At 38.2% G+C, this 26,738-nt stretch overlaps 1 protein-coding gene, 1 long non-coding RNA gene and 1 pseudogene across 10 annotated transcripts in view; 2 read left to right on the forward strand and 1 right to left on the reverse strand.

The window, feature by feature from the left end:
- The window catches only part of SPAG9 (sperm associated antigen 9), a 157,933-nt gene that overhangs the window by 88,381 nt on the left and 42,814 nt on the right, over positions 1-26,738 (reverse strand). For 6 of the 9 annotated variants that reach the window (XM_007525556.3, XM_007525554.3, XM_060203750.1 and 3 more), the window contains 2 exons: positions 14,549-14,619; positions 3,842-3,936 (listed from right to left, as the gene is read on the reverse strand). In XM_007525556.3, the coding sequence (XP_007525618.1) occupies positions 3,842-3,936; positions 14,549-14,619 (166 nt within the window). Of the gene's footprint in view, positions 1-2,982; positions 3,362-3,841; positions 3,937-14,548; positions 14,620-26,738 lie in introns of those variants that run through there. The other 3 variants (XM_007525557.3, XM_007525558.3, XM_060203751.1) reach the window with 3 other exon arrangements.
- Positions 138-26,028, forward strand: LOC132541970 (uncharacterized). The gene is made up of 2 exons (XR_009553083.1): positions 138-325; positions 25,794-26,028. It is a non-coding gene; the product is annotated as an uncharacterized LOC132541970 (long non-coding RNA).
- LOC132542298 (small nucleolar RNA SNORA68) lies at positions 10,073-10,239 on the forward strand (annotated as a pseudogene).

Here is a 26,738-nt window from a genome sequence, read left to right on the forward strand (position 1 = left end):
GCAACAACCAAAAAAAAAGTGTCAACCTGGTGCTTATCCTTTATGCCCCAGTCAAGGAAAATATATTTTGGAAAGTGAAAATCTAAGGGGGCCAGGTGTTGGCACACCTGCTTGAACACACATGTCGCAATGTGCAAGGATCTGGGGTCGGGTCCTCAGTCCCCACCTACAAGGGGAAAGCTTTGTGAGTGGTTAAGCAGTGCTGCCAAGTGTCTCTCTGTCTCTCTCCTTTCTCTACCACCCCTTTCCTCTTGATTTCTGGCTGTCTCTATCCAATAAATAAATAAAAATAATTTTTAAAAATGTTCAATCTAAGGACCTAAGAGTCAGCATGTGACTTACTTATTTTTTAACATCTCATAATGATTTAAGCAAAAAAGTTAATGTTTGACCATAGTTTAATGATAAGCTCTCTAACTAAAATACAATCAGGAAGATAGTAGAAACTTCAAATGAATCCATTAACTATTAAAGAAAAAAAAAATCAAAATACAGGCCAGTCATTAGAATTATCACAAAATATAAAAGATAACATTTCACACATATCAAATTTTGAGAAAGAATAAAAATGTTCTTAAAAAATAAAAACATTCTGTAGACTGAAGTTTTACTTTCTCCTGTCAACTAAATCTACAACCCAAAGCACAAGCAGAAGTGACAACTCTTTCTTGCTAGTGCTTCTATTTACAATTTAAAAACTTCTCTATAGGGAGAGAATATTTCTTGAGAGACTGACTAGTCTTGAGCTATCTGCTAAGAGTATCAAGAGATACTCTGTGTTATATTATTCCAATCCTGGAAAAATAATACTACTATATAAACCTTTTCTCTCATTTTACTAATATGTTACATAAGCATTAAGAAGGGGGGGGAAGGACATGGAATTATGCAAGTCTATTAGGGTTCTAATTTCAAAAAGAAACCCTAAGAGGTGAACATTAGCCCTGTACTATGTTGGTATTCATATTTAGTATTCTATTGTATTAAATGGTTCAGTAAAAAAGAAACCAAAGAATGAGAAACATACAGAAAAAAATGTCGAGACAGATTTGAACTCCAGGTGTTTCAATATAATATGCTATACTGTCTAGAAACAAAGCTATCATAAATTATGAGGATTTCTGTTGTCTTAGATCAATACCTAATGACTTTTATGTCAAGAAACATTTTGAATTTATAATCATAAGTTATTACAGTAGTAGAAGAACTGGAGCTAAAGTTTTAAAAATGGGATACACATTAGTAACTATTAAAATTATGACCTCTAGGGAGTTGGGCGGTAGCGCAGCCGGTTGAGCGCACATAGCAAGAAGTGCAAGGACCCATGTAAGGATCCCGGTTCAGCCCCCGGTTTGAGCCCCCGGCTCCCCAAGTGGTGAAGCAGGTCTGCAGGTGTCTGTCTTTCTCTCCCCCTCTCTCCATTTCTCTCTGTCCTATCCAACAAAAAACGACATCAATAATAACAAATATAACTACAACAACAATAAAAAGGGCAACAAAAAGGAAATAAATATTTTTAAAATCTTTTTAAAAAAATTATGAGCTCTAGTTTACTATGTATTCTTGCATGTGATTAAGTATAAAACAACCTTCTTGCTTGGTTTTTAATAATCAACCAGTGAATGGGTTAAGAACCTCAGTAGATTAAAAAGATTGCCAAAAAGTCCACTTGCAGAAGAGCTTTTTTTTTTTTACCCAGGCATGCCAACTCCACAGCTTCTTACTTACTACACAACAATGCATGGCATGGCACAACACTGACTCCTCAAACAGAACCAAGACCCAAGGCACCTCTTTATAAAATTATCGTCTCATTTTAGTACCCTGTATATTCTTTAAAGTTGTCTTTTTAATTTTCTAAATGCACAGATGTTTTATGTGCCAAAAACAAATACAAGTAATGAGAATGTAGTTGATTTTTAGAAGATTGGGTAAGAAAATAAATACTAATTGTCTAGTTTTAGACTACAGACAAAATTTAATTTCTGGGCTTTAAGATAATGTTGAATGTGAATCACTTATCAAAGAACACACTGAGGGAACCTATTTTAATTCTTTTTAAATTATCGAAATCCACAATTGGGACTCAAGAATTTTAGGTCAACATTTAAAAAATAAAAACTATGTATTATAAATCTTCATGGTTTTAAAAACCACACATAATGCAGACATATGAATAGTTGTAATTAGATGCATTAGAAAATGAAGAAATCAAAACCTTAAATCACTAGAATGCTGAAGATAGTTCTAAAAAGGTATAGATGGAGTGGAGAGCAGGAAAGCTAGAGATTAATAAATGACTACCCCCACAGCAGTCGTGGCTATTTGTCACCCAACTCTACAAAGAAAGGGCAACCTCAGACAAAACAATAGTGAATAGGCTTTGTAAAGCTTTCACAACTTTGATGTATAAATAATGGAGAATGCATTCCTTGCCTTAAAGGGTCTCAATGTTTTCACTTTAAAATGTTTTTTTAAGGAGGAAAACATTTAAGTTTTCAGTTTTCATGATCTGCTAAAAAAAAAAAAAAATTGCAAAAATGATGGTTGAACCTCTATCAATCAACAGCTAGCTGGAACAATACAAGCATGCTTCCTATATCTAACTGACTGCAAGTTCTAGCATAAAAGATATGTGCCCCCAAAATGCTCAAAATGCTAAACACTGAGGTTGCATGAACTTGGGCTCAGTGCTGTAATCTTGCTCTTCTGTTACTCTCTGAACACGCTGCTTGAAACAAGACCCACACTGACCTTGTACTCCTAAGTACAGAACGAAAATCCTTTCCTTAGGTCAGTGCTTTCTAAACACAAAGCATATCCTTAAGTGATGGCCTATAAGTTACTATAAATAGGAACAGAAATCCTAGCTTCAGGCCATTTTTCCATTGTTTCAGTCAGCAATAGAAATGGTTACAAAGCACACTCATGAAGCTAAATTTTTGAGAAAAACCAACTAAACAGGGTCTTCTAAAAGAGTACCTGAGTATCCTTGGTAGGTTCTGCGTCAGAGCTGGCACACCGGTAGAAATAGAAAAGTGCACAAGCAGCAAAACAGAGAGAGATACTAAGATAGCAGAATTAATGACCACCGCCCCGCCAACAAAGCCAAACACAAACAGCAGCATGCATCCAGGACTCATGGCGCTGTGCTGGCATGGTGAAACACCCGAACCAGGAGGCCTACTCGGGGGCCAAAGGGTTATCTTTGTAGTGAGGATCTGTCATTCAGCTGCTGCCACAAAAACAATGCCATCAGCAGCAGCTTTCCACTCCATCCTGCAGCAGCTCCGGAGCAATGACGTCATCCCGCTCTCCCCACCTCAGACCCATAGAGCTGCAGCTCTTAAACATTTATGCAGCAATCCAGAGTGACTGACTGCCAGCCTATTAACTATTTTCCTCTCCTCTAAGAGGCCTGGCTTAACTCATTGGCTACAAAGCCTGGAGATCTACATAATTTATTCACACTTCCACATCAAACAGAAGCCTAGTTAACCCTTTCAAACTTGCCTCTCTGTTACAAGGACTTTAAAGCAATTATACAGAAGAATAAAACTTTTTCAGCATTCCATAAATCAGAAAAAATTAAACCTAGAATAAGTTCCATTAAATATTAGAAAACAAATACTTCAATATGCTGCTTATCTGGCAAGGATCACTATTAACCTTTTATAATGAAAGCTGTTTCTATGTTTTTTTTACACTAATCTATTGCATTCCAGCCAAAGTAAAGAGCTCTTTGAATCTGCCTAACTATTGTTCTAGGATTAAAGAACAGAAAAAAATACAAAGATTATTTCACTTTTTCTCAAGGCAAAATATATAATGAAGAGCTTACCTAATTCTACTATGAGCTGTAGACTCTAGTTGGTCACTCCCTGAGAGCTGATGAAGTTTTGTTCTTTCTAAGTGTTCCATGTAATTATGGATCATCTATTTTGAAAAAGGAAGAAAACACATGCAAAAATTGAAGACTAATACCTGGAATAAAAACAGTGTTTTTAACAAGGGAGACATATTTGTATGATTTCTGAATTTTTCAGACTTCCCATACAGGGCTCTATTGGTAGAAATCACCCCCCCAAACCTACAGTCAACTAATTTTTGATGGGAGCCCAAAACATGGAAAAAGAGAGCCCATTCAACAAATAGTGTTGGGAAAGCTGGGTTGAAACATTTAGCATAGTGAAACTGAACCACCAAATTTCATCATATACAACAGTTAACTCCAAATAGATCAAAGATTTAGAGGTTAGGTTAGGGAAAAAAAAAATGTTAAGGATGAAATCACAATTTTAATGGCCAAGGAGTATTCAAATGCTTGATTTAAAGGATGCTTCCTCCATCAAAGCATACAACACCTTGTTTAGCATAGCAAAAACCTTTTTTTTACATGGCATGCTCCTAGATGATATGATTTTGACATAAGTAACACAAATCAGGATTTAGACACAGGGGAGATGATATGAGACTACAGGTTAATCATAAGAAATGGCACCTGAGAAATTCATTCTTCGTTTCTGATGGAAGCAAAGAAACAAACATAAAATTCTAAGAAAGACAAAACTTATCTTTACATGGTGAGCATTTCCATTCAACAAAGTCAAAACTCATTTTCAAGTTAACTAATTTTATTTTCTTATACACTAACAATTAGTAAATTTATATGTCTCTTGTCCACAGATTTACTTGAGAGTAAGTATGTAACAGTCAAGGGATTCTAGAGTACTATTTGATTTTTTTTTTAAAGATTTTATGTATTGATTAATGAGAAAGATGGAGGGAGGAGGGAGGGAAACTTGCAGCACTGTTCCACTGCTTGTGAAGCTTCCTCCCTGCAAGTGGGAGTGCTGGGTGGGGGGGTTTGACCCCAGGTCCTTATGCATGGTAACATGTGAGCTCAACTGGATGTACCACCATCCAGACCCCTCTAGTTTCACTTTTAAGAAACCAGTATCTGATATTTAAAAATCAAACTACCTTTGTTAGATGTTAATAGATATAAAAATAAAATTTTTTAAAGGAGAAAAAGTATGTTAGCATCTTAAAGAAAACATAAGTATTAAGAATGGACAGGAAAATATTGAATAATATTTTCTTTCTTGAGAATATTCCTTGAATTTTTAAAATGATAGCATGAAACAAATGTGGATGATTCTAAATGTTAGCTTTATGAAAAACTGGCTTCAGGGGCTGGGTCATGGAGCACCTGATTGAGCACACATTACAATGCACAAGGACCTGGGTTCAAGCCCCTGGTCTCTACCTGCAGAGGGGGAAAAGCTTTGCAAGTGGTGAAGTAGGGCTGCAGGTGTTTCTCTGTCTCTCTCCCTATCACCTTCTTCCCTCTTAATTTCTGGTTGTCTCTATCCAATAAGTAAATAAAGATAATTTAAGAAGAAGGAGGAGGAGGAGAAGGAGAAGAATAAACTAGCGTTAATATAACTTACCATGTAGCATATTTTTAAAAAGAAAATCTAGGGGGGGAGGGCAACCAGTAGTGCAGCAGGTTAAGCGAGAAGCTCAAGGATCGGTAAGAATCCCGGTTCCAGCCCATGGCTCCCCACCTGCAGGGGAGTCGCTTCACAAGCAGTGAAGCAGGTCTGCAGGTGTCTTTCTCTCCTCCTCTTGTTTTCCCGCCCTCTCTCCTCTCTCTCTGTCCTACCCAACAACATCAACAACAACAAGAACAATAATAACTACAATAAAAAAAAAAGGGCAACAAAAGGGAAAATTAAAAAATGTTAAAAAATAAAGAAAATCTTAGGGTCAGAGAGATAGCTCACTGATAGGTCACAAGTCTTGTCATGTGCATGGCCTGGATTTGAGTTTTAGCACCACAGGAAGTGTTGGGTTGCTTGGGGCTTTGGGGCTTTGGGGATTGGAGCTTGGGGCGGGGGGTTGTCTCTCCCTTTCTCTCCTCTATCAGAATTTAAAAAAAAAATCAGCCTACAAATGATGAAATCGCCTGTGTGCAAGATTTTTTTTTTTTACCTGTTTTTAAAAATCGTGCTTTTGAAAGCAAGAGATAGCTTATTTGGGAAGGTACATTTTACCATGTGTAAGGCCCTAGGTTCAAGTTCATGGGAGCACTGTCACATGTTCCATGGACAGTGGAGCAATGCTGTGATGCTCCCATGGCTTTCCCTCTCTCTATCTAGAAATAGAAAGAATGAAAAAGTTGATGCAGGAGCAGTGATACTGGCATGTGTATGGTCCCAGCACCACACACACACACACACACACAAAATGATGATGATGACTAAATAAAAAGCATGATTTTATCAGAAAAGGAAAGGGAGAAAGTACCAGAGCACCACTTTGGCACATGTGATGATCAGAATCTCATGCTTGAGAGCCCAAGCTTTAACCACTGTGCCAACTCCCAGGCCACTGCTATAAAATTTTTATTGACATGCCTGGAGGTGGCAGAATGATTATAGTGCCAAACTTACAAGGGTGCAGTCCTGAGTTCCGCCCCTTGCACCAAGTGTGCGAGAGTGATGCTCTAGTTCCCTTTCATCAATCAATCAATAATTTTAAATAGTAAAACAAAATAAAGTGTATTTATATCAAATAAATAAATAAATAAATAATCTCCAGTGTATGGATGAAGACAAGCAAATCGGCAGCCAGGGAGGCACAGTAGTAGAATCTGTATTTATAAGGTACCACATATGGCACAATGATGCTCTGATTCTCTTTGTCTCTGTCCCTTATTTATCAATAAATACTTTAAATGAGTATATCTTTCAAATCAAACATCTTTTACTAACACTTAAAGAACAGCTTTTGTGGAAATAGTTTCCGTCTGTTTTTGTGTAAACAAGCCAGAAATAATTACCTTCTTCTTGTATCAGAAGAACATTAATGGAAAATATTAAAATGAAGATATGAGAATGAAGTAATAGTTAGGCTAATTAAGTTGGATGCTTATATACTAGACATTTATCTTATTTTTTTACACTTTATTTATTAATGAGAAAGATAGGAAGAGAGAGAGGGAAAGAGGACACACCAGACATCACTCTGGTACATGTGCAGCCAGGGATAAAACTCAGGATCTCATGCTTGAGAGTCCAATGTTTTATCCACTGTGCCACCTTCAAGACACATTTGTCTTATAAAATTTATCAGCTGCGGGAGTAGGGCAGTAGCACAGCGGCTTAAGCACAGGTGGCACAAAGCGCAAGGACTGGATCCCGATTCAAGCCCCCGGCTCCCCACCTGCAGGGGAGTTAAGCAGGCGGTGAAGCAGGTCTGCAGGTGTCTATCTTTCTCTCCTCCTCTCTGTTTTCCCCTCCTTTCTCCATTTCTCTCTGTCCTCTCTAACAACAATGACATCAATAACAACAATAATAATAACGACAACAATAAAGAAAACATCAGAAAAAAAGGACTTAAAAAAAAATTATCAGCCGAGTGGAGGAGTTGGAAAAAATAAAACCTAGGTTGTTTTTACTGTTATCAATTCAATAAGAAAAAATAAAAAAAGAATTATAAATAAACAAATGCAAATACTAGTGGTTCTATCCAATAAAAAAAATGTCTGACTGATCCCAAGTAATTGTAGATAAAGTATTCTGATATTCCCAACTGATCTCTATCATGAAACTGACTCCAACCCACTAAGCTAGTATTTAGTAGGAAAGAATAACAAAATTCCAGATGACATTTATTGAGCACCAACTACAAATCAATCAATGCACTTACTTTTTTTTTTTAACCAGAGCACTGTTCAGCTCTGGTTTATGGTGGTGTGGGGGACTAAACCTGGGACTATGGAGCCTTAGACATTTGAGAGTCTCTTTGCATAACTATTATGCTATCTACCCTCACCTTCAATGCAGTTACTGTTAATGTTTCATTTAATCCTCACAACATTATAATTTTATACTTTTCAATTTGAGGAGGTAAAATAAATTGTCCAATCTAACCAGCTAGTTATGATTAACTGTTCTAACTACTATTAATGAGTTAGCTAGCTTGGGAGCCAGAACTTAAGATTTATCTCAGTTGTTACTGCATTACATAGAACTCACACTGTATCTGTCCTTTTAGTCAATTTGTTAGACAAGCAATAGATTCATTGTCCATTCTTCCTCACACCCACAAGAAAATCCCACACCCTAAAGTATTTCCTGACGTCTAAAATAAAATATGTACTATAAATACACAAGTAGAAAAATGAGTATTAACATTAATTTTAATGTCAGGGCTTCACAGCTTAACTCTAGTTTTCATGTTTTTAGTAATAAAGGAGCGGCAAGCTGGGAGGCGGCACAGCAGAGGAATGCAGGACTTGCAAACGAGATCCATCTTTTTAAAAGATTTTTAAAAATATTTATTTATTCCCTTTTGTTCCCCTTGATGTAGTTATTATTGTTGTTGTTATTGATGTTGTTGTTGTTGATGTCATTGCTGTTGGATAGGATAGAGAAATGGATAGAGGAGGGGAAGACAGAGAGGGAGAGAGAAAAATAAGACACCTGCAGACCTGCTTCACCACTTGTGAAGCGACTCCTCTGCAGGTGGGGAGCCGGGGGCTCGAACCCAGATCCTTAGGAAGGTCCTTGCACTGTGTAGCCATGTGCACTTAGCCCACTGTGCTACCGCCCGATTCCCAAAATCCCTATTTTAAATCATCTATTGCTGAGTCTGCCAGGCTTACTTCTCCTGCTTTTAGAACTATAGCACTGAATTTTCTCAAGTATGCACATTAATTACTTTACATTTGTCAGTATTAAATTCAGCAACAAATAGCTGGAGTTATGAAGAAGGATCCCAAGCACACTATCTTAAAATTTTCTCTTGGCTACAGAAACCTTCGTAACAGAAATTAAGTCACTTTTGGCCAAAACTTGAAAGAAAAGGATGGGTGGTGGTGGTAATCCTGAAAAGAACTAAGGCAATGACTAGATTTGGTTAAACTAGAGCAGCTCTCAGCTCTGGGTATTTATTTGTGGTGAGGTAGATTGAACACAAAACCTCTCATCTGCAAGTCTTGTGCTCTACCGTTATAATGAAGCTTCCAAAACAATAGCCACAAATCCGTTTCATGTTAACCTTGAAATCTTTTCATAAGAAGTTCTAGAAGCATATCTAATTATCTACAAAGCCACACTATTTATCATTTTTATTTATAAAATGGAAATACTGACAAGACCATAGGATAAAGCCACACTATTCTTAAAGTTACTGACATGGCAAAAGAAGAGTCAGGGGCAGGGGTAGATAGCATATGGTTATGCAAAGAGACTCTCATGCCTGAGGCTCTAGAGTCCCTGGTTCAGTGCCCTACATCACCATAAACCAGAGCTGATAGTGCTCTGGTTTAAAAAAAAGAGGGGGGGTGGGGCTGGGCAGTAGTGTAGTGGGTTAAGTGTACATGGTGCAAAGCACAAGGACCGGCATAAGGATCCTGGTTTCAGTCCCCCCCACCCCCCGCTCCCCACCTGGAGGGACATCGCTTCACAAGTGGTGAAGCAGGTCTGCAGGTGTCTTTCTCTCCCCCTGTCTTTCCTCCTCTCTCCATTTCTCTCTGTCCTATCCAACAACAAAGACAGCAATGACAGTAATAACAATAATAAAAAACAAGGGCAACAAAAGGGAAAATTAAAAAAAAAAAGTCAGAAACATTTCTAGTGTATTTGGGATCCATATGTTCCATAGGCTTAAAGTATTATTAAAAATACAGGCAAAAAAGAAAATCCAGGTAACAAAATCAAATAGGTTGAGGTTCAAATCAGATTGCATACTAGTGTGGAATTCAGAAGAAATTACTGAAATCATATTCTCTTTTTAAAACTCCATCTTTAAAGTGGGGGGGTTGTGGGGTCAGGCAGTAGCACATCCAGTTAAGCACACACATTATCACCTACAAGGACCCAGGCTTGAGCTCCCCACCCTCAGGTGAGTGCTTCATGAGTGGTAAAACAGGTCTGCAGATAGCTTTTTCTCTTCCCCCTTGCCCTGTCAATTTCTCTCTGTTCTATCAAGTATAATAGAGAAAAAAAAAAAAAAGAAAGAAAAAGGAAAAATGGCTACTAGGAGCAGTGAATTTGTAGTGCTGGCACCAAGCCCCAGCAATAACCCTGGTAGAAAAACAAATAATAGAAAAATAATAATAATAAAATAAGGGTGGCTTTCAAACACAAGTGTTAATAGTAAAGGGGATCATGTCACCTTTAGGGGACTATCTGTGCTTTTCAAAGTGAATTTAAAGGCCCTACACACACACTGGGGCTGAGCAGATCAACAATGGGAAACTGAGAACCCTGGCCCCACATCCTTGAGGGGGAAGAAAAGGAATGGGGGGGGGGGTTGGCTGCTGAAGTAGTCATGGAAGGATGAATCTAGAATACTTTTAAACATCCAGTAATGAGAGACGGTTCAAGTCTTGTGGTTTTAGGGGTCAGGTGGAGGCATGCCTGGTTAAATGCACACATTACAGCGCACAAGGACCCAGGCTCAAACCCCTAGTACCTATCTGTAGGGGAAATCTTCATAAGTGGTGAAACAGGGCTGCAGGTGTCTCTGTCTCTCTCCCTCTCTATCTCTCCCTCCCATCTCAACTTCTGTCTCTATCAAAATAAATAAATAAATAAATAAATAAATAAATGTTAAAAGGGAGGAGTAAACTTCCTTTAAGCAGTAAACAGCGTGTTTGGTAAAAAGTGTTGCTCAAGAAACTTTTGTATGTGCCTATAAATTAAAGCTACTTTCATTCAGAGAGTTAAATAACAAAAATCTACAGTGATTACATTTAACTATCAAATTGACTTTATAAAGATTTCATGAGGTGGTCCAGGAGTTGGCACAGTGGATAAAGCACTGGAATCTCAAGCATGAGGTCCTGAGTTCGATCCCCGGCAGCACATGTACCAGAGTGATGTCTGGTTTCCTCTCTCTCTCTCTCTCTCCTTATCCCTCTCAATGATAAATAAATAAAATATTTTTTTAAAAAAATGCATGAGTCAGGCAACATCCCATTTATCAAGTAAATAGGTGCTCCAGTACAGAATAGGAAATAAAGCTTTTCAAAAAGTAACACAAGGAAATTAAAAAAAAAAAAAAGATTACTTCAGATTAAGTAACCTTCCTGTAGGAATATAAAGAACTATGTGGCAAATTACCTCATTTCTTTTGGTGGACAAAAAGGGTTAGCTCACAGGTAATTAACAGAAAATTTCACATTGACCGGTTAAAACTACATTCTGGGGAAGGCTGTAACAACAAGTAGGTTAGGATTAAGTCTGGTGGGTTTAGCACAAATGACTCATTTTGGGCCTGACTCCATTTGGGTTTCTCATTTCTTCTTAACAGATTAATAATACAAAAGATTAAAGTTAAGCTTTTCTCGGACTTCCTCCCTCTGAAGATTTCTAGAATTTTCCTTTAAAGGACACCTGCTTCTTGAGCACTGAGTAGCTATTTATAATTGCTAATTGAATAGCACTTCTATTACACATATATAAACACGGGAAAACGTGGGTTAGAAAGAACATAGAAATGGTCCACATTTCAAAGCGGTCATATCTGTGTCCCTTAAATTTGTCCTTAAGACAAAGCAAAAGAAAAAGATCCTATTAGGGCAGCAGAGAGAAGCTGCTTATAATAGAGGCTCCTATGAAAAGAGCTGTTGTGCTACATGCAAAATCTGCCTTGGAAACTGGATAGGACCAACTGATTTAAGATTTTCCTAGGGTTTTGTTATTCTCCCTGAATTTTCCTTCTCTGAAGGAGTAGAAAAACAGAAGAAATAAAATTCTAACTTTTTTACTGGATGTTGTCAGGTGGCTGTTAGGTTCCCTTTTCTGTAGAAATTTATCTTTATATTCATTAAATATGAGAAAAATATAAAATGTAAGTTTATAGTGATTTTTAAAGAGTGACAGATTTTATACACACTCAAGTTGCCAATCCTCAATTACTATTAAGGTTAGAACTTCACAGAAAGAATAAACTCTTATTATTATTCATCATTATCAATTATTTCTAGCATATAAACATTTCCCCCAAACATTAATGACTATCAGCATTTGATGGGCACTATCAGTGTAAATATTTTAAAAAGCAGTCTTTGTCAACTTTTTTTTTTGGAGAAGAGAGACAGAGTTTGGGACATGCGCAAAAGCAATTTCACCATTCTGGGCTGCTTTTTCATTCAGAGAATATTGGAAAGTGAGAGACACCACAGTGCCAAAGTTTCCTCCATATCTCAGTATGTTCTATATGGTACCAGCGCCAAAATCTTGACCATGCACATAGTAAGTCGGGTGCTCTACCAGGTTAGCTATCCCTCTTGCCCGTTAACATACTTAATATCCACGAAAAGACTGTATAAGCTGTTTCTGTCTTCTTGGAATTCTATGGTTCCAACTCCCCATGCCTGAACTTCTCCCTCTACAACTGTATATCAAGTCTGTGATACTTCACGTTTCATGTGTAGCTAATAAAATTAAAACAGTATAGTGGTTGGGGGCCGGGTGGTGGCACATCTGATTGAGCGCACAAGGTGTAATGTGCAAGGACCCAGGTTTGAGCCCCCGGTCCCCACCTGCAGGGGGGAAGCTTCATGAGTGATGAAGCAGTGTTGCACATGTCTCCGTCTCTCTTCCTATCACCCTCTTCCCTCTCAATTTCTGGCTGTCTCTATCCAATAAATAAATAAAGATAATAAAAGATTTTAAAATAATATCTTTTTAAAAATAGTATAGTTGTAAACCTCATTTCAGGAAGAATTCCCAACCCTCACCAAGAAATTGTTAAGCACATTATTCTAAAGGAAAGAAAACTCACTTAAGTGGGGTTTTGTCTTCCTTAGAATTAACAACACAGGTGCCCTGGGAGTTTGAATAGTGGATAAAACCTCAGATTCTCACACATGAGATCCTGAGTTCAACCCCTGGCATCCCAGGTGCCAGAGTGAACAGTAATGCCCTGGTGTTCTTGTTCTATCTTTCTCTCTCCTACACACACAAACACATCCATCTATCTATCTATCTATCTATCAATTTCTATCTCTCTTTATTCCCCCCCCACATATTTTCTCTCCCTTTAACAAATAAATAAATCTTTTTTGAAACCATCTGGATAATGAAAGCTAAAAGACAAGAAAGGAAAATATGATTTTTTTTTCTTTTCTTTTTTATCTTATTTTATCAGAGCACTGATCAGCTCTAGCTTATGGTAGTGCTGCCGAAGACTGAACCTGGGACTTTGGATCTTCAGGCATAAGAGTCTGTTTGCAAAACCATTATGCTATCTACCCCCGCCCAGTAAGAGGATTTCGTATACAAATAATGCAAAATCTGAAAATTCTATTTATGTAAATATGTGAACCTTATACTAACCATGATATACAAAAATAATTTTTACATTAAAGAGAAACAATAGCAACATGTAAAATGGATCATTAAAAAGAAAGTTTTAAAAACCTTCAAGTACATTTTCTAATCTCCTTTGAAGAGATTATGTGCTGTATGTTCATTTTAAAAACAGAAAATGCAGAAATTAAGGACAAGGAAACTGATATAATGGCTTGTGCAATGGGTTTTTATGCCTGAGACTGAGAAGTCCCAAGTTCAATCCCCTGTACCATCATAAGTCAGACCTGAGTAGTGCTCTGGGGGAAATGGGAAAAGTGTGTGTGTGTGTGTGTGTGTGTGTGTGTGTGTGTGTGTGTGTGTGTATAAACACAGTTTATTGTTATGTATTTAGTACAAATATGATCTTTATATTGGATTGTAAATCTGAATAGCATGTGAATAGCTTTACCAATCATGTACCAACTAGCAACAAAATAAATCACATCTCTCATATCAGTGACATCCATACTTTTTTTTTTTGCCTCCAGGGTTATTGCTGGGGCTCGATGCCTGCACAATGAATCCACTGCTCCTGGAGGCCATTTTCCCCATTTTGTTGCCCTTGTTGTTATCATTATTATTGTTCTTGTCATTGCTGTTCTTACTGTTGGATAGGACAGAGAGAAATCGAGAGAGGAGGGGAGACAGAGAGGGAGAGAATGAGAGACACCTGTAGACCTGCTTCACCACCTGTGAAGCGACTCCCATGTAGGTGGAGAGCCGGGGGCTCAAACCTGCTGTGCTACACCCACAGCCCCTATACTTTTTTTTTTTTTTTAACCAGAGCACTGCTCATCTCTGGCTTATGGGGGCATAGGAGCCTCAGGCATGAAAGTCTTTTTGTATAACCATTATGCTATCTTCCTTGCCCATGACAGTTATACTTTTTATTATGTACACATAAATTTTTACTTATTAAATCAAAGGAAGAACTATTGAATGTCTTAATAATTGTATTAGTCTGTGGCACACTAACTCACATGAAATATTAATTCCAGATTTTAAAATAATTACAAGTCAACATTTGATAACTAGTCAAATACCACAATATATTTAATGTTTCTGGACATAATCTCTCAAAATGATACTAGTTAATTTTCAAAGAAAAGCTCAGACATATTTTCTAAACTAAGTTTTTTATCTCGGTATTAGCATTAAAAAGGGCAGAAACTTACCTCAGTGTGTCTCTGATGTAGTGCATTATATTCTTTCTTCAGTTCTGCTTCTCTTTCTTCAAGTCTGCTAACTGAAATTAAGATATACATAATGTGAAATAAAGAAATGTACTTGAAATTTTCATCTTTAAAACCTGTAGGGGAGTCGGGCTGTAGCGCAGCGGGTTAAGCGCAGGTGGCGCTAAGCTCAAGGACCGGCGTCAGGATCCCGGTTCGAGCCCCGGCTCCCCACCTGCAGGGGAGTCGCTTCACAGGCGGTGAAGCAGGTCTGCAGGTGTCTGTCTTTCTCTTCCCCTCCTCTCTCCATTTCTCTCTGTCCTATCCAACAACAAAGACATCAATAATAACTACAACAATAAAACAACAAGGATAACAAAAGGGAATTTAAAAAAAAAACCTGTAGTGGTTGATGTATAATCCTTAGAAACTTTAGGACTAAGTGTTGCACTTGCAATTCTTTACAAAGCTAGTGACCTCATGTCATCATAAATAAATAAAACTCTCCAAAAAGGGGGGACAAACTGAAATAAAAACTGTACATAAGATTGTTGCTAACTGTATGTATTTGTCAGGTCATGGTTTAAATAGATTTTGAACGTAATATAGAATTACCTCTATGAAGACTTCTTTACAAATCAGTTAAGAGAGTCTTAACCTGGTGTTAGAGTCCAACTTACTGAATACTCACATTACTCAGATTCTTCTTCATTGCCATGCAACATGTGAAAATGTTATCATTTATATAAGTGGGTATTGTTTATTCTGCTTCAGGTCTTAACTTCCAGACTAATCTTTCATTTAGCTCCCTCTGCTGATAGAGTTTGTAAGTAGCACTGACTTAGCATAGTGCTCTCAGAGTACTACTTTATATTTAAAAAAAAAAAAAAAAGGAAATTTCAGATCAAAACAGATTTTCATATGAAAGAGGGTTGGGGGAGATAGCTTAATGGTTATGCAAAGAGTCTCTCATGCCTGAGGCTCTGAAGTCCCAGTTTCAATCCCCAGCACCACCATAAGCAAAAGCTAAGCAGTGTTTTAGTTTAAAAATAAAAATTTATATGAAAGAATGACATCTGAAAGAAATGATTTTAAGAGTACAGTCCATGCTGAATCATGAAAAAAAAATTGCTGAAAATTTGGGGACCAGGTGGTGGCACAGCTGATTGAGTGCACGTTACAATGGTCAAGGATCTGGGTTCTAGCCCTGGTCCACACCTGCAGAGGGAAAACTTTGCGAGTGATGAAGCAGGGCTGCAAGTGTCTCGCTGTCTCTTTCTCTATCTCCCCCTACCCTCTTGGTTTCTGGTCTCTATCCAATAAAGATAATAAAATAAATTTAAGAAATTATTTTAAAAGATAAACATCACCACTTTAAAAATCAAAAAATAAAATAGAATAAAGAAATTACTGTGATTAAGACAGAGAGCAGCAGGAGTGGACTTAAATTCCATTACCACAGAGAGGCAAACACTAGAAGAAGAAACCACAGAGATGGGAACACAAAACAACAATGGGGGTGAAGTAGAAGTAGGAGGCACACCAGTGGGGAAAAATAAAACTGCTGCAAGGAGTTTGTCAAGATGCTGATTTAAGGAAAAACATTCAATAAATCAGAAATGTTCTTCTGGTATCAACTGCAAGTCTACAGGGCTGTTTATGTGACAGTCTGTGTTATATGGCCTTCAGAGTAACTACTGTGAACAGCGCACATATGAATGCTTTCGTATGCCTAATGACACACCAGATGCCAGTCTAACCTAAGCTGGCTAGTAAAGTCATCTGAGGTTTGTGCAGCTGTTGGAATATCTTGTAATGTCATTAAGAAAACGGTAGCTCTGACTATTCTTTATAATCAAGCCTGTAAACAGGCGTATTAAAATTGTACCAGTAACCAAAGGAGCATATTTTAATATGACAAGTAAGGACTAAGTAGATGTGTTGCTCATCTTAGCCTATGATTAAAAGTCATAACAAGCACCAGAAGAGAAAACACTAAGCAGAACCTGGACTGGAGTTAGTGTATTGCACCAAAGTAAAAGATTCTGGGGTGGGGCTGGGGGCTGGGATACAGGTCCTGGAAAAGGATGATAGAGGACCTAGTGGAGGTTGTATTGTTATGTGGAAAGCTGAGAAATGTCATGCATTTACAAACTACTGTATTTACTGTCGAATGTAAAACATTAATCCCCCAATAACGGAAATAATAATAATAATAAAATGATAACGGGAGTCAGGCAGTAGCGCCCAGGTGGCACAAAGCACCAGGACTGGCGTAAGGATCCCGGTTAAAGGCCCCAGCTCCCCACCTGCAGAGGAATCCCTTCACAAGCTGTGAAGCAGTTCTGCAGGTGTCTGGCTTTCTCTCCCCCTCTGTCTTCCCCTCCTCTCTCCATTTCTTTCTGTCCTATCTAACAATGATGACATCAATAACAACAACAATAAAACAACAAGGGCAACAAAAGGGAATAAATATTTTTAAAAACTTTTTAAAAAGTGCTAACAAGCAAATTACAATGCAGATATGTTGAATTAATATGTAAATATTAAAGTCATAATAATTGTTAGTGCTGTTATGTTGTTGTCACCAGGGCTTTACTGCTCCAAGCCAAATTTTTTAATTCTTTTCTTTTCTTTTTTTTTTTATAGCTAGAGGGAAAGATACCCTAACACTGGTTTCCTCCAGTGTGGTGGGTGATTAGGCTCAAAACCTGGGTCATGTGCATAACAAAGCAGACACACCACACTATCCAGGTGAGTGATCTAGTTGGCCTTGCTGGTTTGTTTGTTTGTTTGTTGTTGTTGTTTTACCCACCACAAAATTAATCTAGGGATTGCTCCAAAGCAAAGAACTCTGGGGAAAGAAAGGAGTGAAGGGGGCCTTGGAGACCTGGTGCAAGACAGTAAAAAAGGGCCTAAGTTTGAAGTGAAGGTGTTTTGCAGACACACATCACGGTGAGATGAGAAATTCTACCAATGTGTCAACAATTGTATTTTTTTTTTATTTTCCCTTTTGTTGCTCTTGTTTTTTATTGTTGTAGGTATTACTGATGTCGTTGTTGTTGGATAGAACAGAGAGAAATGGAGAGAGGAGGGGAAGGCAGAGAGGGGAGAGAAAGACACCTGCAGACCTTCTTCACCACCTGTAAAGCAACTCCCCTGCAGGTGGGGAGCAGGGGGATCGAACCGGGATCCTTGCACAGGTCCTTGCGCTTCACACCGTGTGCTTAACCTGCTGCACTACTGCCTGACTCCCAACAATTATACTTTAAACCACTAACACGACTCTCCCCTCCCCCCCATAAAGTGATTTGAGGGGAAAGAGAGAAAAAGAGGGAGAAAGAAAGAAGATGAAGGGAAGGAGGGAGGGAGAAATGGGGGGTGAACTGAACCTAGGGCCACAGGCTTACGCAATATTACTGTAGAGTGCATTCGCATGCAGTTGCTGACCAACCTCCTGGTTTTGTGATCTTATTTATTCGTTTGTTTGCTGACTGCCACCATGGCTATTGCTGGGGCTTAGTGTCTACACTACTACTCCCAGTGGTCATTCCACCCCCTACTTTTTTTAATTGGATACGACAGAGAGTAATTGAAAAGGAACAGAGCACTAGACAAGTAGAGAGAAAAACACCTACAGACCTGCTTCACTGCTCAAGAACCACCCACCACCCTTCTGTAGGTTGGGAGCAGGGTCTTGAATCTACATCCTTGTGCATGGTAAATAATATATGTGCTTAACCGAGTGTACCACTGCCCAGCTCCATTGTGGTTTTAATTTTAAAGCACAAAATACAAGCAGATTATAAATATTTTGCTACAGTTTCAAAATGAACATTTCATACTTCCTGTCAATTAAACTGATCTAAAAGGTTAACCTTGGAATAAATCTACAGGATATTTTCGGGGTTTTTTATTTGTTTTGCTTACATGTTTTGTTTTAATTTTTTATCTCCAGGATTTCACCAGTACAGAGGCAAAACAAGAGAGAAAGAAACAACAACATCTAATTTTGGTCCATACTCCCAGAAGGATAAAAGTAGAAAAGTTTCTAATAAAGGGATGGGACACAAGCTCTGGTGGTGGGAACTGTATGGAATTCATCTTACAATCCTGCTAATCATTATTAAATCACTAATAAAATTTTTAAAGAAAGAAATCACAGCACCAAAGCTTTCTTAAATGTGGTGGGGTCTGAGCTTAAACCTGGGTCTAGCACATGGATAAAGCAGTGCATTATCTAGTGAGCTATTTTGCTAGCTCAAAATAACATGCTTTTTGTTTCTTGTGGGGCTGGTTTTCACCTGCTCAACTCAAGCTAACATGGTGTATGGGGATTGGAGCCTTAAGCATGAAAGTCTTTCTGCATAACCATTATGCTACTTCCCCTCACCCACACACACTATGCTTTTTTAGCTCATTTGTGTGTGTTAAGATTTCCTTGGTTTTATTTATACAATCAAAACAAAGTCAAAAGCTCCAGCTAAAAAATATATATCCTCAATTTCCTTTTTTTAACTAATTTATTTATTCCCTTTTGTTGCCCTTGTTTTATTGTTGTAGTTATTATTATCATTATTGATGTCGTCATTGTTGGATAGAGCAGACAGAAAGGGAGAGAGGAAGGGAAGACGGAGCAGACCTGCTTCACCACTTGTGAAGCGACTCCCCTGCAGGTGGGGAGCCGGGGGTTCAAACCAGGATCCTTATGCCGGTCCTTGCGCTTTAAGCCACCTGTGCTTAACCCACTGCAAAGTTGTGCTCAACAACAGGTCTCATTATTCTCATGAGCTGAGTTGATAGTGACTTATAAATATGTATCCCCATTACCACCAGCTAACAAACCTGGAGGGCTCACTCTGTGCTATTCACCGTCCTGTATATTTGATATGAATTAACTTCTGAACTTAACATCAACCTTAAATATGAAGATTATAGAGCCAGGTCGTGACACACCTGGAAGAGTTCACACTTTACCATCATAAGGACCCGGTTTCAAGCCTACTATCCCAACAACCTGCAAGGAGGAAGCTTCACAAGCAGTAAAGCAGTGCTATCTATAGTTGTGTCCTTTTCTCTTGCTCTATCTCTCTCTTCCCTTTCAAATCTTCTGTCTCTATAAAACAGAAAAAAGAAATAAAAAATAATAAAATTATTTTTAAAAGATAAAGATTATAACTCCCACACCAATATAAGCCAGAGCTGGAACAGCGCTCTAGGGGGGAAAAAATGATTATCATTGCGTTCACAAAAATGAAGTGCATAGGAGCTAAGTAACTTGCCCAAAATCACAAGACTAGTAAATGGCAAAAAAACTAGGATTCCTGGTGAAAGAACCTGGTTTTTTTGTTTGTTTGTTTGTTTTGTTTTGTTTTGGCATTACCCTTATATAGTGGATACAGACAGCCAGAAATTAAGAGGGAAGGGGTGATAGAGAGGGAGAGAGACAGAGAGACACCTGCAGCCCTGCTTCACTACTCACAAAGCTTTCCCCCTGAGGTGGAGACTGAGGGCTTGAACCTGGGTCCCTGAGCATTGTAAATGTGCACTCAACCAGGTGCACCACCACCGGGGCCCCTGTTTTGTTTTGTTTTTTACATCCTATATATTTTATATTGGGTTTGATTTTATTTTACCATACTTCACAAAATTGTAAAATTTCTGGAGTATAGCTTTATACTCACAATCATTAATCACTAGGTTATACTGCCTTTTAAGAAACGGTATTTTAATATATATTTTTTCTTTTTTGTCTCCAAGGTTATTGCTAGGGCTCAGAGACAGCACTACAAATCAACTGCTCCTTGTGGCCATTTTTTTTTCCATTTTATTGGAATAGAAGAGAGAGATATTGAGAGGGGAGGGGATATAGGGGAAGAGAAAGACAACTACAGACCTGCTTCACAGCTTGTGAAGTGTCACCCCTGCAGGTGGGCAGCGGGGGGTAGAGTTGGGGGCTCAAACCTATACCAAGATCCTTGTGTAGGTAGGTCCCTTGTGCTTCGTACTATGTGTGCTTAACCTAGTGTGCCAACACCTGGCCTCCTTTTATTTTTTCAAAGATGTATTTTACTGATTAGATATAAGAGTTTTACATGAGGTAGAGAGAGGAGGGAAAGAAGCCAGAGCAAATACTCTGGTATATGTGGTGGTGGGGACTGAACTAGGAACCTCAGGCATCTAAGTCCAGTGTTCTATCAGTTGAGCTATTTCTTCTGTTAATCTGACTTCTACCTCTTTTTTAATTAATTTATTTTTTTAATCTGTTTCCTATACTGGAGTCTACTTTAAAAAATGTCAGTTGAGAGGAAAAAAAATCCAAGACTCTAAGCAATCCTTCTTACTGTAAACAATGAAAACAAATGCTCTATTCTTATGAAAGGAACTTAAGAGGTATCAAACTAAGTAAAATACATACCCAACTTTATTAATCACAAAAATGCATATATAAAACCAAAATGGAATACTATTATATATTCATCCAAAGAGCTAAATGTGAAAAACTTAATCAAATGTAATGAGGATGCAGTGCAACTGGAATGATTACATATTGCTAGTGGGAGCATAAGTCGGTACACCCAGAGTAAAAACTGGAAGAATTTAATAGAGTAAAATGTTTGCCATCCTTATAGAAACCTGCCAATATACGCGGATATCTTCGCCCACCCTGTCCAACGCTTGACGTCTCGTCACCCAATCTGGTCCCCTACACCTACACTGAACTTCTCTGTTCCAGACTCTTGGAAACAGAGTTGGCAGTCAGCTGAGGTAAAGAACAAACACCTCATCACAGACCCCTGCAAGCGTCAACCCGGCTTTGACCTAGCACGTTATGATTGGGCCCTCCTCAATCGCTATCGAACAGGCCATGGCCGGTGCACCGCTATGTTCCATCGCTGGGGAGCCAGAGATGACCCGAACTGCCCCTGCGGCTACAGACAGACTATGACCCACATAGTCAACGACTGCCACCTCTCCAGATTCAAAGGTCTCGAAACTTTACATCAGGCTCAACCTGACACTGTTGACTGGCTACGGAAGAAGGGCAAATGCTAGAAGAATAGAAAAACAGCTTCCTTGCTAGGAAACACATAATGTATCCACCAAGAGGTAAACAATGCTTCAAATAGCACTATTTGCAATAATCCTAACATGCTAATAATACAAATATTGATCAAAAATAAAATGGTTAATAGTCCCAGAAGGTGGCATAGTATAAAAGGTGTAGGACAAATTACTTCATAGCTAAAATGTCTACAAAAATGCATGTAAATCTGTATAAATGATAAACAACTCTCTTGCACTTCCAATACAAGAATTACCCACTTCCAGAACAAGAATAAAACAAGTCTATTCACCTCAGTTGATTTAATTAGTTCTCTAGCCCAATAAAAACGAAAGGCTGTTTAATTATAAATGTAAATGATAAACAATCATACATCTCAAGAACATTAATATATCACCGATTACAGACAACCGCATTACAAGATGATTCAAATATTATGTTTTCTACTTCCCCGCTGTGAAGTAGCAACTCAAAAAGTCTGGATCCAAACAGAAACATGAGGCTATCGTCCCAAAGTGGCTCTTCATTATTCTTATTATACTCATGCAAAATCATGTTTTTTGGATAGTGAAATTAGAGATTTCATTGTTTCTAACTCTGACATCAGTAGAACAAATACATGGTGGGGAAGGGGGAGAGGGAGGGTCACAAAATGTAGTGTATCCATATAGTAAATTATTATTTAGTTCTCAAAAAAAAAAAAAAAGGAATGAGGTACTAACACGTGTTATATTATAAGAGTTAACCTTATGCTAAGTTAAAGACGCAAGTCACAGAAGATCAATTACTATTATGATTTTGTCTATATGAAATGTACAGGATAAGCAAATACATAGAAACAGAAGCAAGTAGGATGCGGAGTGAGTGCTAACTTTTAATACAAACAACCATGAGAAAAGTGCACATTAATAGTAATCTGCTTTTTAGGAGAAAGGAAGTCAGGCTATAAGAGAACAAGAAAATTTCAACATTTGAAAGAGTAAACAAAATCAACAAACCTTTAGCCAGACTCACAAAACAAAAAAGGGAGAAGACCCAAATAAATTGGATAGTAAATGAAAGAGGAGATATCACAACAGACACCGCAGAAATTCAACATATCATGCGAAGCTTCTATGAACAACTATATGCCACCAAGCTAGAGAACCTGGAAGAAATGGATGATTTCCTAGATACCTACCAACTTCCAAAACTAAGTAAAGAGGAAGTGGATAACATGAACAGGCCCATCACAGCTAATGAAATTGAAACAGTTATCAAAAATCTCCCCAAAAATAAAAGTCCTGGACCAGATGGTTTTACAAATGAATTCTACAAAACCTTCAAAGAAGAACTAATACCTCTACTTTTAAAAGTCTTCCAGAAGATTGAAGACACTGGAATACTCCCTGCCAGCTTCTATGAAGCCAACATCACCCTGATACCAATAGCAGACAGGGACACAACCAAAAAAGAAAACTACAGACCAATATCTCAAATGAACATAAATGCGAAAACATTGAACAAAATTCTAACCAACCGGATACAGCAGTATATCAAAAAGATTGTTCATCATGACCAAGTGGGGTTTATCCCAGGCATGCAAGGCTGGTTTAATATACGTAAATCGATCAATGTGATCCACCACATCAACAAAAGCAAGACCAAAAACCACATGGTCATATCAATAGATGCAGAGAAAGCCTTTGACAAAATAAGACATCCCTTTATGATCAAAACACTACAAAAATTGGGAATAGATGGAAAATTCCTGAAGATAGTGGAGTCTATATATAGCAAACCTACAGCCAACATCATACTCAATGGTGAAAAACTGGAAGCATTTCCACTCAGATCAGGTACTAGACAGGGCTGCCCTCTATCACCATTACTATTCAACATAGTGTTGGAAGTTCTTGCCATAGCAATCAGGAAGGAGCAAGGCATTAAAGGGATACAGATTGGAAAAGAAGAAGTCAAACTGTCCTTATTTGCAGATGACATGATAGTATACATGGAAAAACCTAAGGAATCCAGCAAGAAGCTTTTGGAAATCATCAGGTAATACAGTAAGGTGTCAGGCTATAAAATTAACATTCAAAAGTCAGTGGCATTCCTCTATGCAAACACTAAGTTAGAAGAAATTGAAATCCAGAAATCAGTTCCTTTTTCTATAGCAACAAAAACAATAAAATATCTAGGAGTAAACCTAACCAAAGAAGTGAAAGACTGGTATACTGAAAATTATGAGTCACTACTCAAAGAAATTGAAAAAGACACAAAGGAGTGGAAAGATATTCCATGTTCATGGGTTGGAAGAATTGACATCATCAAAATGAATATACTACCCAGAGCCATCTACAAATTTAATGCTATCCCCATCAAGATCCCAAGCACATTTTTTAGGAGAATAGAACAAATGCTACAAATGTTTATCTGGAACCAGAAAAGACCTAGAATTGCCAAAACAATCTTGAGAAAAAAGAACAGAACCGGAGGCATCACACTCCCAGATTTCAAACTGTATTATAGGGCCATCTGCTTGGTACTGGAACATGAATAGACACACTGACCAGTGGAATAGAATTGAGAGTCCAGAAATGAGGCCCCATACCTATGGACATCTAATCTTTGACAAAGGGGCCCAGACTATTATATGGGGGAAGCAGAGTCTCTTCAACAAATGGTGTTGGAAACAATGGGTTGAAACATACAGAAGAATGAAACTGAATCACTGTATTTCACCAAATACAAAAGTAAATTCCAAGTGGATCAAGGACTTGGATGTTAGACCAGAAACTATCAGATACTTAGAGGAAACTATTGGCAGAACTTTTTTCCGCATAAATTTTAAAAACATTTTCAATGAAACGAATCCAATTACAAGGAAGACTAAGGCAAGTATAAACCTATGGGACTACATCAAATTAAAAAGCTTCTTCACAGCAAAAGAAACCACTACCCAAATCAAGAGACCCCTCACAGAATGGGAGAAGATCTTTACATGCCATACATCAGATAAGAGTTTAATAATCAACATATATAAAGAGCTTGCCAGACTCAACAACAAGACAACAAATAACCCCATCCAAAAATGGGGGGAGGACTTGGACAGAATATTCACCACAGAAGAAATCCAAAAGGCCGAGAAACACATGAAAAAATGCTCCAAGTCTCTGATTGTCAGAGAAATGCAAATCAAGACAACAATGAGATATCACTTCACTCCTGTGAGAATGTCATACATCAGAAAAGGTAACAGCAGCAAATGCTGGAGAGGGTGTGGGGTCAAAGGAACCCTCCTGTACTGCTGGTGGGAATGTAAATTGGCCCAACCTCTGTGGAGAACAGTCTGGAGAACTCTCAGAAGGCTAGAAATGGACCTACCCTATGACCCTGCAATTCCCCTCCTGGGGATATATCCTAAGGAACCCAACACATCCATCCAAAAAGATCTGTGTACACATATGTTCTTGGCAGCACAATTTGTTATAGCCAAAACCTGGAAGCAACCCAGGTGTCCAACAACAGATGAGTGGCTGAGCAAGTTGTGGTATATATACACAATGGAATACTACTCAGCTGTAAAAAATGGTGACTTCACCGTTTTCAGCCGATCTTGGATGGACCTTGAAAAATTCATGTTAAATGAAATAAGTCAGAAACAGAAAGATGATTTGGGGATGATCTCACTCTCAGGCAGAAGTTGAAAAACAAGATCAGAAGAGAAAACACAAGTAGAACCTGAAATGGAGTTGGTGTATTGCACCAAAGTAAAAGACTCTGGGGTGGGTGGGTGGGGAGAATACAGGTCCATGAAGGATGATAAATGACATAGTGGGGGTTGTATTGTTAAATGGGAAGCTGGGGAATGTTATGCATGTACAAACTATTGTATTTACTGTTGAATGTAAAACATTAATTCCCCAATAAAGAAATAAATTTTTTAAAAAAGAAAATTTCAACATTTAGTAAATGATGAATAAATAAATGAGCAAGCAGTAGGGAGTTTTAAAATGATAATAAAAATAAAACCACACTAACCTTGAGATTATTAAAAATCAGATTATGAGAACACAAATAATAAGCAGTATTTTCACTAAATTTCCTCACCTATTGTCCCTTATTAATTCACAGTAAGAAGAATAGGTTGAAAATTGCTAACCTTGGGAGTCGGGCTGTAGCGCAGCGGGTTAAGCGCAGGTGGCGCAAAGCACAAGGACCGGCATAAGGATCCCGGTTCGAACCCCGGCTCCCCACCTGCAGGGGAGTCGCTTCACAGGCGGTGAAGCAGGTCTGCAGGTGTCTATCTTTCTCTCCTCCTCTCTGTCTTCCCCTCCTCTCTCCATTTCTCTCTGTCCTATCCAACAACAACAACAACAATAATAACTACAACAATAAAACAACAAGGGCAACAAAAGGGAATAAATAAATAAAATAAATATTTTTAAAAAAAGAAAAAAATTAAAAAAAAACAAAATTGCTAACCTTTATTTAGGTATATTCACTATCTTAACTCAACATTTAAGAAAATCCTGTACTAGCTACACTGGTTATTCAGGTGAGGCAGAGAATGGTTAGATATTAAGCAAAAATGTTCCTTCCATCTCTTGGACACATAACTAGACAACGTGTCCAAGTCCCTGTAGTTAGATTTGACTCAGTTGTGGACAAAAAAGTAAAAGCAAAAGTACATTACTCCTAGGCCAACCACAAAAAAAAAAAAAAAGAACTTCCATTGGCTTGGGAGGTGTAATAATGGTAGGGCCTGGACTTGCAGGCATGAGGTCCTGAGTTACATTTCCCAGCACCCTATGTACTAGATGTTGTTACCCTGGGTGCTCTCACTGTCTTACATGCTCTATCTCTGGAAGTAACGACACCCATTTTAAAGTTCAGATGAACAAGAAATAGCTTATAACATTTGAATTATTTCATTGAATAAGTTTCGTTACAAGTTACTTTTTTTGTTGTTTTGGATGGAGACAGACAGCAGCTAGGAGGGAAAGGAGAGTAGGAGGGCAGAAAGGGGGGAAGGGGCAGGCAGACCTATGTGAAGCTTGTCCTCTACACACAGGGACTGAGAGGTTGAACCTGGGTCCTTGCACACTATTCATGTGTGCATTCAACCAGATGTGCCACCACCTG

Source organism: Erinaceus europaeus, chromosome 12 (assembly GCF_950295315.1).
Source record: "Erinaceus europaeus chromosome 12, mEriEur2.1, whole genome shotgun sequence".
Classification (NCBI taxonomy): Eukaryota; Metazoa; Chordata; class Mammalia; order Eulipotyphla; family Erinaceidae; genus Erinaceus; species Erinaceus europaeus.